The following is a 12,059-nucleotide window of genomic DNA, read 5'->3' on the forward strand; positions in this document are numbered from 1 at the left end:
AGACAGCAGCAAAGTAGTCTCCTTCTCTCACAATCCACTGAGCTCTCAGGTCTGAAAGGAACTAGCACCACCATGGGCCTTGGGGGCCCTGCAAAGACAGGACCTAGGAGCCCAACTCCCAGACAGGGCACTGGGCTGCAAGAGAGAAACCACCCTACGGCTCAGAGCTAGGAGCCTCAGTCCCTTAGGAAGCCAGGCTTCAGACTCATCCCTCTCTTCCCATTGCCCACTGGCTCGCTCGGGCATCCCCATTTTCACAGCGGTGATGGCTGTTGTGACACCCTTTCTGGGGTGGACAAACCTACGTTTGAGCCACTTCAAAAGGGAAGGGGCAATGTTGCTCAGGAGCATGCTGAAAAGACTGTGAACTAACCACTGGGATGTTAGGGATGCAAGTCACCTGAACTCTGACTGCAAATGAATTAAAGGGTTACAGCGGCCGTGGCTTTGCAAGCATCATGCAGAAGAAGCACTTGCATCCTAACAGCTTGTATCCATCTCCTCTGATAGCAAAACAATTGTTACTTCTGTTTATGCCCTTAAACTCCCCTTGCGTACTGTATAGGAGGCTTGGGTCCCTAACTTGGAGCCTGTGAATCCCCACAAACTAGCAAAGCGCCCACAATTGCCCTCTAGGCCTTCCTGTGCCTTAGTTCTGTACAACCACACTTCCTTACCACCACACAGAGATTACATACGTTAAAGAGTGTGATGCTGTCGGATAGGAGAGGTGGGGACCATACCTAAATATCTAGGGAAGTGAATCTGGACTGCCACTTCCATCACTTGTGTAGACGAAGAAGGATCTTGGGCTGTTTGCACTGAGCAGCGACGGTAGCTAGCAGCGACAGAAGGACCAAGCTAGCTTTAAATGAGCTGGCTCAGGTACCTGGTAACAGACTTGCTGCGGCAGGACGGAGTTTAGTCACAAATACTCAGGCAGACTTTGCAGCCTGTGCTGAGCATTGTGCTGAGCTAGCTCATTTAACTAGCGTGGGTGTTTCCGCACTATGGTAACTGCTCTGATTGCGGTGTAGCTATACCCTCAGGAGAGAGTGTAGATAGTTCTCCTGGAACTGTTACTTACAACTATGAGAAATTAAGTGAATCAAATACATCCAATATCCAGTTAGCCCAATGCACATTTTTTCTACCAACCTAAACATTTGGGGAAGATGGAGAGAAGTGGAACAGGCAGTCATTAAACAGGCAGGCAGTGCCGAGCAGATGTGGGGCTAAGTCATCAAACCAAGCCAGCATGAAGTCTAGACTGAAACCAAAGACAAATTCAGAAGCAAAGAATTCTGCTCAAATTAGGCACGGTTTGTTTGTTAGGTTCAATGTACTTAATAGTATAACTAACTTTGGTCTTCCACAGTATCTAAGGATTTCAAAGCACTTTTCTAACATCAATAAATGGTTCACAAAACCTGACAGAGGGATCATTTGGTCTGGTCGTGAAATGCAGCCATCTCTGGGGAGGAACACAGCAATGATAAGACACTGCACAATAACTATATGCAAAATAGTCTAGGATGGGAAGTAAAACAAGGTAAAAGGCAGCTCAAAACTTATGTAGGCCTCATTTAAGGATGCAGGATGCAATTATTCACATTAAAATCCAGCGAGTTTGTCAGGCTTAAGACCTGGGAATATCTTTTTATAAACCACATGCATTTAGTTCATTGTTCTTTCATGTATATTGGACCCATGTTCAAACGGATGTATTGCAATAGCTTTGATATCAGTGCAGGTTAGTAGAAATGACGGTCTCACTGCTCTGGAAAGAAGGAGGACACATGCGGGCCATAGGGCCACCATATATATGGGATGTTTGCCCCTCTGCCAGTATTATCATTTTTAATGTGCCCCTCAGTGTTAGAACTGGTCTGTCACTGACACTGTAATAAAAGCCAAAACCTGCCATGAATAAACAGGGTTTGATAGAGCATCGGAGAAAACGTTATCTTGCAAACGGGATTTTCCATGTGCCCAGAAAATAAAAGCATCTTGTCCAGTTCACACATCCCCCTTTTCCCTAAAAATACTGCTTCCCATCACAGCCTCTAGATGGCAGCAACGTTACCTGCATGCTCACAGCAAAATAAAGTTGTATTCATGTTGATCTTGCACACTACTGAGGAGGGAAGACAAATAAGTGCAAGAACTGGACTTGGCACTCAGTAGGATTTAGTTTCTATTCCCAGTGCTGCTACTGACCTTCTGCACAACCAGGGCCAACATCCTGCACTCCTCTGCATCTCTCCAACCCTTCATCTGCCTTGTCCACTTAGGCAATAAGCACTGGAGCAGAGACTCCCTCACTCTGAGCCTATGCTGCATCTCAGTTGGCTCCTTTGGACATTACTGTAATAAAGAGAAGCTGAATCTTATGGGGATTTTTTTATTGCTTTTCCCTCTCATCTTCTAGATGGCTGTGGCAAAGTCTTTCCTTAAGATTTCTTGTAAAGCAATATTGTGCTTTGCATCTGCTAACCAGAAGCAAAATATCCTCTTGCTTCATGCTTTTTGGAATACGTGAGACAGCTTGATGGTTTTAAAACCATCAGCAACTTCGGGCCCCACCTGGTGCACTGGGCATGCAGTTCTCACAGTGCAATATTCCTGTTGATAATTAGTTGACTCCACTGTAGTGCTCCAGACCAAGCCAAGAACATACCGTGTTTAAAACACAGAACCCCGGGATGCAGCTTTCATCACATACAAACCCAGCCAGTTCATTGCAGCAGCCAAAATTTACTCACCTGATGACAGGAAAATGCAAGCTCCTCCAGATTTGGTATGCTGATGCCCTTGGGAGAAAGGAATCAAGTATATACAAAGGAACAGGCAAAGTTTCATAAACGGTCAGTCTGAAGAGGAACCTTCTAAAAATCCCAAGTAAAAAAAAAAAAAAAAAAATCAAGTGAAAAACAAGTCTTCACAAATCATTTGCATTGCCAGTTTCCCATGAGAATAAGTGTTCACTGACTTTCAGCCCCCGGAAGTAGAGTGCCCCAAACACCTAAGAATGGAAACAACCTGAAGGGTCAATTCATTCCCTTGCAAGGAGGGGTTGATCTTGCAAAGTGACTTGCATTGTGCGCCAATCCGGCACACGCCTATCTTCAAGCCAACGGAACTGTCACTTCAGGTTAAGCACATGCCTGGGTACTTGGCTGAATCAAACTCATCATTCGGAGCACTTTGGGGCGAGGGGGTTGAACTCAGAGTCCAAGAACTGCTCAACCCAAGTGGGGCCCTGTTTTGCGGGCTCAAAAGGGACTTGGGGGCATAAGGGTTCTGTGCCAGCCCTCTGCAGGGCAAAATTCATTCCATGTAAGCATTGATCAACAGTCACGTCAGAAACATCCAGGCACTGTTTTCAACGCAGACATGAGCATGGACCAGAGCCCTGGATCAGAATGCACTCTGCAGACGCCCATCAATATCTGAACCTCTAGTACCACTGTGATCGGCTGGTGATGCTGTCAAAGCAAACTCAATAGAAGAGAAATATAATCAAGGATAATACAATAACTAAGCCTTTCACTTGTGGCTGTTTTCAAAGGATAAAAGGCTACTGCTACTAGCAGCCATGCTTACACCTTTTAGCTAAAGTGCCAGATATAGCTGCTCGAAGTGGTGGGTTCAAAGCTTGATGGTAACCCACAAGGAACAGTTAACGTACGTCCACTTCTCCGTAACTCTGCAACTTGTACAGTCATTTATACCGAGCGCGTGGAATTCACTGCCACAGGAGGTGCCGAGGCAGATAGCTTAGCCAGGCTCAAAAAGAGACGGGATAAATTCATGGATGATAGGTCCATTAATGGCTATTAAATAGAATGGATGGAGATGTTTCCTCTGGCATCTCTAAATTAATGTCAGGGAGATACTAAATAGGGAACAGATTGCTAGATATAGCTGGTTCAATGCTCTCCTACAGCCTCTATTTCTGCCACTGTTGGGGACAGAATACTGGACGAGATAGACCATCGGTCTGACCTAGTACGGTACTTCTTATGTTCGTTTGCAAAATGAAGATAAAATACTGCCAAATTAGAATGGTGCCATTAATGTTGGGGTAAAAGACAGCACAAGGTGCAGGTTGGCAGAGAATGGAGTCTGTTAATGCCTTACTTAGGTTACCAAATAAGTCATTAACTCACAGAAACCTCCCAAGTTCCCTTCTATGTACGGCTCAAACTCACCCCTCCCCAAATCCCTTTTTCTCGTCTATGGTTACAGCAGTCTTCACTGAAATCCCTGTGGCTTTCTTGTTATTCAGCCCCTACTCAAATTGCACTTGGCCCAGGTATTCCTGCTGCTCACGAGCAATCGACTACCTTGTTTGTTAGCAAAGCAGAACGCACCTGGCAACATGCTGGGCCAACTTCATTTCTGGTGTCATCTTAATGGCTTCGCAAAGGATTCACGTTTACTAAGCACCCTTTAGATTTCCAGCCTGCTTCTGCTAAGTTATACGTTGTGGACGCCAACATGTTTGCAATTAGACCACGACCAAAGATCGCACCAATCTGAACGATAAACAGATCATCGACCACAAAAGAAGTGAAATGCACATTTGTTTTCTTTTCAAAAGCTTTTAATAGGACACATTTGTTTTTGTCATTTGTAAAGATTTACACTCATTTCTTTTTAGAAAGAACATTTCAACCCAATTTTCCCCATTAACACCAGCTTTTGCTGCCCTGATCAAAGACCCAGTTTTGGTCTATATACCTGATACAGTACAACAATATATTAACTATTAAATACAAAGTTCTATAATATATACTAGGTTGTTACGGACATTGCAATAGTACTGTGCCTACTCTAGTCATCTCGTGTAATAGTGTACATGGGTTATTATAATCAAGGGTCAGAGAAGGGGGAACTGGGGCGATCGCCTCATTTACAATGATAAATCTTTTGTATTTCTTTTCGTCTTAAACCAAACCTTGGTGTTGAGTGCAATCCACAGAAGCCAAAAACAGTGTTTTTTGCCCTCCTCCAAAATTATCTACAGTTTAAATAACTTGTGGTCTACCTATGAAAAGTTAGGAGTACTAAGTGCAATGCTGCAAGTATGGAGTTTACATTTTTCCAGACACGGTCACACACTCTCTTTCCTCATAGGTAAGACTGGCAAAGCAAAATCTTCTCTTCCCATCCATATACAGTAAATCCACAATATTAAAGTGCTGGTGTGCTTTGAATGGACTGGCTAGCAATGTGACTAAGTTACGATCAGGGCTGACGGAGGTTTCAGGTGGGCATAGTTTGGACCAGTACAGTTTGGAACAGTAGAGCACTAAAACATCATAGAACTTTAATTAGCTACTCACTTCCACACATTACCTTTATGCAGACTTTGGAACGAGGTTATAAATCTTGTAATACAGTAGATCTGGCTCCAAATTTAGGAAAAGAAAATATTAGACAGAGCTTCTCCTGTTTCCAAGATGCTATGCAGACTTTTAAGAATTTATCTACAGATGTCTACAAAAATATAAAAAATCTATCAACATAACCATTCTACAGAATCCCCGTGGATTTTTGTACATTTTTTGTTTAAAAAAAGTCAGATTCTATAAAACCCCCCCCCCCAAAGGTATCTAAAATTATGTTAAGATTATTGCACACTCTGCAGTACATTTGTATTTGATTTTCAAAAGGGCGGCTAGAAAAAAATCATCTCATTTAGAAAACAAACTATTTTACATGCCTTTTTTTTTTTTCCTGAATGCATCATCATACAGCATGTTTTATTGATTGGTCTTTATTGAACATGAATGTATGATGTAAACTTGGTTTTAGTGTTATTCACACAAACCTCGTCAGTGGACAAAACCCAAAGTACTGAAAATAGAAGAGATTTAAGCAAAACAGTTTTTATGCTTCCTGTTACAGTTGGAGCGCAGTACGGACTAACATTACATCACCTTCTTGCACCATGATTTCAGACTAAAATATTGCACATTATATTACATGGAAGGTCCTGTGTGTGCATGTGTAGATACCACTCCAGCTATATAAAACATTGTGAATAATTTAGCAAACTTGGCTACATTATTTTTAGTGACCATTTTGCCAAATTATTTAGTAGGATCAAAAGAGAAGGCTAAAGCTCATTAAGAGAGTAAAACCAAAAAGGGATTAAGAATATTTCTCAGGCTTACCACATTGTAATTTTATTATTTCCTTAAACATGACCGGGGTGAAGAACTGATGAAAGGCTTGTTTGTTCTGTAATGACTGTTTTAATTGGGTTTAACGTTGGAATTGGACTCGCATTCTCAGAGAATGCTCTATCTAAGGGCATATATTAGGGGAAATAATGTCCTAGCCAAGAATTAATCTATCTGGAAGAGAAGGTACAGAATGTTAATTGTGGTGCTTCAAACTAAACTGATTGTCTGGCTTGCTGCATTTTTATGGGACATGTGAATTCAACAGTGCTTGTTCAAGACAATAAACTTCCTCAAGTCAAAATGCAAGAAGCTTAAGTCTTCACCCGGGCCTATTAAACACAGGGCATCTTTCTTGTATAGATGCATCTGAAGGTAATGAAGAACAAGTAGTCACGACAGAGTAATTTCTGCACCCACACAAACAATCTTACAACCAAAAGGTGTTAGTAGTTTGAAGAGGACCAGCGGTGCTTAAAATGTTACGAGCTCTCAAATGATAGAGTTTATATTCTTGAATGAAACCAGCCCAAATCCTTCTCTCAATTACATGGACTCATGTCTCCATCCTATGAAAACATGCCTATACTTAATTTTAAGCAAGTGAGTAGCCCCATTAATTTAGCAGGGACTACTCTCATCTACTCACATACTTAAAATTAAGTTTGTAAAGCCTTAGGGAGGCCGGTTAAGTTGATTCTACCAAGGCTCAAAGTTTGATTCAGATTTAGACCAGGTCCTACTGGGGTAATTGAGAGCAGGACATGGCCCAGTGAGCCCAATCCTGCAGGGATTTGTACTCTGTGTAATCCTACCGACTACCGTTTCACAAACTGATTTTTCGACACGGTGTTAGCGCAGAGTCAGCTCATTACATGCCGAAATGACTGACATTAAGGACAAATTATGAAATTTTGGTACCAATTCAACCTTAATTTAGCCTCACGCCAAGATGTTGCTGGTTAAAGCCTTTACTAGGTTGGACAAAAGGTATATCAGGGTCTTGCAAATTAACTCCAGTTCTGGTAATGAAAAACTTGCTTGTTTTACTGAAAATAAAACAAGTTGCTGTTACTTCAATATCTACAGATTTTCCTATATGTACTTTCTTGAATATTCTTGCAATTGTCAAACCAGGTCTGATGCAACTAAGTTCTTACACATGTCCTTCTCTACACACATTTTCTTAAGTCTCATTGAGAAGGAAGCGACTTCAGCGCGGTCTTAACTTTGCGTGTGCTCTCCCTAATCAGGACTGCACTTGAGTTTAAGTGACTGCAAATTTATTTATAGGTCTTCTTCCTCTCTGACACTACTATAAAACAGGAGTGATTGCACTGGTGTTAACGCTAGGGTCGAACCAAAGGAAGAGAGCAGGAAGAAACCTTCAATACCCCAAAATATTGGGGAAAATATTCAAAAGTGCCTATAGGTCTCAGGTACCTAAATCATATTAAGTGCTTTTGAAGATTTGATCTATTGACCACCACTATTACCAGCAATAAATATATTTAACATTTTTTTTTTTTTTATAAACCAACATAGTGGAAATGTCAATATATAGCTGAATTCTCTTTACAGTATAAATCTTTACATATCTATTGGCATACTGTATATTTCTGTTCTAGTGCACCTGTTTTACTCTGGATAATGATTTTACATTAGGTCAGAAAAGAATTTTATTTAAAAAATTCCATTTAATTTCTAGCGTATCCAAATGACTTGTCTACAGAACAGGATGAAGTTTTAGGGGTAGAAATAAGTTACATTACAGTTTCAAAGTTATTTTTGTTCATTGTTGAGCATGGGATACACTTCCTCTGTAATGCACTAATTGGCTACATTTTGTGCTTTGCAAAACAAAACAAAATAAAAAAGAAAGAGAGAGAAAGGATTAAATATGCATTTTTAGGTTAAAATATCCATAAAAACCAGCTTCATCTCAGAAATATTCTGAGATACATAAAGCAGAAGAAAATTAAACAAGTCCTTAGTCACAAAATGTACTACATCCCGCAATACTAGATTCAATTAATTTAATAAAATATAATATACATATAGATTCTGCACATCGTATTGCTTTTACCTAAGCAGAACATATGCTTAAGTAAGCGTGATATAGGTTAACCACTCTTTAACCAGCTGGTTCTTTAAACTTTCTTTGGAAATGTTTTACCCAGTGCCATTTTGGAATACAGAGATATTTTTGTTGTTGTTGTTTTTTTGTCTTTTATTACATGAGAGGAAGAAAACATTTGGCACCAACAGAAAAAAAGTAATTCAGGGATCCATTTCTGTTTGATCAAAGGAAAAACTAGGAAGTGTCAACAAGTCTTTCTTTGGGGTAGGAGACATTGCCACACTGTCTGGAAGCAGTGAATCCCCTATGTCCATCGAATCCTTGGAATCACAAGAGGGAGCACGCCTTCGCAAGCAAATGTCTGCACTGGGAGGTGAAATGCCATGAGGTCCTCTAGGTAACAAACTCCGTCCTTCTGGTGGATCTATTGATATACATGGGGGGCTCAGTTTTTTCTTCTGCCGTGTTCCTTGCAAGCCTTCCATTTCACTTAAGACCTGACTTATGAAGCCAGAAGAGCTAGATGTGGAATGGTGTTGAGGGCTGTTTTCCATGGAACAAATTTCTATGGAATGTCTCCTTTGATCATCTAACCAAGATGATGGTTTTTTGAGAAGACCCTGGGTATCTACACTGTAGTATTTCTTCAGGTCCTTCAAAGTTACATTGCTGCTACTGCCTACGTTCCTCTTCGGACTTACAGGCTGAACCGCTGAACAGGCACTCAAGGCTGTACAAGTTCCTGAAGTTAAAGGCTCCGAAGAGCTGCTTATCTCAGATACTTCTTGGTCCATTGAGTTTCCTGGCGTTTCTTGGTATGAGTCTGTACATACACACAAAGTTGTTGTGTGCTTGGAAATATTATACTGATTGTGGGAATGTTGTTGAGTATGAACACTTGATCGGCTCCAGCTGGCCGACTCTCTTGCTTCTGAGGGTATCAGAGCACTCGATGGATCCTCTGTGGGCACCGCCGGGACAGTGGCATCAGAGAGTTCAGTCACCTCTACTTGGAGGTTCTCCTTGCTTTCGGAGCAATGCGTGTCCAAAGAGTCATTCCTTATTGCCATCTACACCAGAGCATCAAGAAATTGGGGAGGAGGGAAATGGTCAGATGAGAGGCACACACCAAACAAAGGTTAGTACAGGCAAGGCACAAAATTAACAGGACAGGTTGTCACTCTTGGGGCTAAACTCTGCTGAGATGCACATCAATGCAAATCCAGAAGGAACTCCACCGACTTCCATGTTACAACCTACTACCAGTAACTCTGGTTTCAGTGCGATTCCTCTGAGTATGCATCAATGTAAGTTAGAGCAGGATTTAAGGATAGCAGACTCTCAGATTGTGTTGTAGCAAGATGTAGATGACCAAAAAAAGAAAAAGGAAAATTGCAACTTTCTCGCTGTTTAGCTCTATTTCTACTCAAGCAAATGACAAAAAAAAAAAAAATCTTTTTTCCCATTGGAATCAAAGGCATGCCCTTCCACTGACTTCATTGGCACTGGGGCAGGCTCTAGGATTACAATCCAGCAAAGTACTTACAGACATGCTTACATGAAAACATTTGTAGCCTCACCGAAATCAGTGGGTCTAACACAGAAAGGTAAGTACGTGCCTAAGTGCTTTGTTGGTTATAACCTCAGGATGTAAAAGAAGGGAGTTTGTAATTTCATGAAATATAAATGTATCCTCTCACTCACTCATGAGTGACCTAGCCTAGCTTAATGTGGGAGAACTACTTCTGTGAGCATCTGTATGCATTTGCAGTATCTGGGGGTTACTTGTCTTCGAAAAGCATTCTCACTGCATCCTGTGTTTTATGAGTCTATTGTTTTAGCAAGCAAGTGTAAATCACACTAGAAGAGTGCTTCTGTTGTCCCAATCCAGTGAGTGGTTTGCATTAGAAGATAAAGAGTCCATTACTACCATCAGCTATAAGGAGTTATTTCCTTTGCTAATATTTTCAGCCCTCAAGGTTCAAGATTCAAAGTCCACTGGAAATCTAGACAGTGGGTGGGAGGAAATTTTTGTACAAGTTCTTTGGGGGCAAGAAGTATCTTTATTTTAGTATATTATCTACTGCTTAGGACATCACTGGAGCTAAATAAATCATAAGGGCCTGATCCTCACACATGCAAACCCTCCCAAATACCTGACTTGCATTCATTACATTATATCTAGATCTAGATCGGGGTGGGCAAAATGCGGCCCGTGGGCCAGATATGGCCCGCCAGTCCATTCTATTCAGCCTACAGGGCCCCTAAAAAACCTCTAATATGCATACACACACACACACACACACACACACACACACACACACTTACATACATATATATATATACACCCCCCCCACCACCACATTACGTTTTTATGGTAACATGATTTTTATTTTCCTGAAACCAATTTTACCACTACAGTTTAAGCGCCTACAATGATTTCCATCTTTTATAGTAGATGAGTTCAGGTTTCTCAAGGGATGCTGTATTGAGGCTGCTTGGTGTCTGAGGAAACATAATCCTTACCCATGGCTGCAGGCAGGTTGGAAGCAGCACCTTTATACGTCTTACCAAACCTTTTGCAGACGTCGTTTTGTTTGACTGTTGTCTGCCTATTTTGTACAGCATTTATAAACTGTCTTTGTTAGTTGGCTCTGGATGCAAATAATTCAGTTGGGAGACATTTTTTCTTTATCTTTTTTCATAATCTGAAAAAAACAACCCCCTCTGGCCAGAATTTAATATACAAGTTTGAAAAGATGGGCATATTAGTCCTTAGACATATTTCTGTGGTCAGACAGTTACCTCAAAATTATTTCCACAATGAAACTTCATGAAACATAGTCCATAAAGATCAGCCAAACTTTTTTTTTTAATCATTTGAGCAAAACCCTATAGCTGCTGCTTTGGTAAAACTCCAATGAACTGTAATACACACACTCATTTATACAAGTGCTTAATTATAAGTGCATAAGTAATCCCTTTGACTTCAACAGGGTTTCTCACAAAGTTAAGCACATGTAAATATTTGCAGAATTAGGAAAATTCATATGCATATAAGTACATAGGCACACATGTATAATTTTGTATATGCAAGTTCACACACACAGAAATACATGGATGCATCATATATATTATATGCATTACAAACATATAACTCATTGATCTTCCTAAAATTTGTACATTCATCTTTCCTGTTTAGCCTCCAGATTAGAAATTTAGTATTAGCATGTATAAACAATACACTGAAAGGCTATTTGAATTGACACCTGTTTGAAAAGTTCTAATTGCTTTATAAAAAAATTGTAGAGGGAAGAAATATGCCTAAAATTCTATAATAAAAGTATTGAGGTTAATTCCAAATGTGTAAATTCCTGCTAATGTGACGGACTTTTTTAAAACCTGGGTTCAGTGAGGAACATTACAGCTTTGTTTCTCAATTCCTGCTCATGGGTTTATCTTAGACCCTGAACATGGGCCTGATCTTGCAAAGGGACATTCATTTACTTTTGTTAGAGATACCAAGGGTTTCCACAGGCAGATCTTTCCACAGTTGCCTATTACAGTAAGCAAGACGATTTCTGAATACATCATATTTTCTGGAATACTACATGCACCTTTTCTCCTAAAAGTGGCTTCTCAAAACTGGGGTGTATGTATTCAGTGGAGAAACTGATTTTCTGACCACAATAGAAACTCCCTGATTTGATTCCTGCTTCACAATGCAGCAGCTGTTGCATTTCTATTCAGGCAACTGAGGGAGTTAATTGACTTAACGCTGGCTC

At 40.6% G+C, this 12,059-nt stretch overlaps 1 protein-coding gene across 2 annotated transcripts in view; it reads right to left on the bottom strand.

Annotated features, from left to right (window-relative positions):
- The window catches only part of CACNA1G (calcium voltage-gated channel subunit alpha1 G), a 324,600-nt gene that overhangs the window by 97,569 nt on the left and 214,972 nt on the right, over window positions 1-12,059 (bottom strand). Inside the window, exon 35 of one of the 2 annotated variants that reach the window (XM_019517491.1) lies at window positions 8,216-9,344. The exons of the other annotated variant lie outside the window; for it this stretch is intronic. Coding sequence (XP_019373036.1) covers window positions 8,475-9,344 — 870 coding nt within the window. The 3' untranslated portion in view covers window positions 8,216-8,474. Of the gene's footprint in view, window positions 1-8,215; window positions 9,345-12,059 lie in introns of those variants that run through there. 2 annotated transcript variants of the gene reach the window in all.

The sequence above is a fragment of the Gavialis gangeticus genome, unplaced genomic scaffold (assembly GCF_001723915.1).
Source record: "Gavialis gangeticus isolate Ggan-Ray unplaced genomic scaffold, GavGan_comp1, whole genome shotgun sequence".
NCBI lineage: Eukaryota > Metazoa > Chordata > Crocodylia > Gavialidae > Gavialis > Gavialis gangeticus.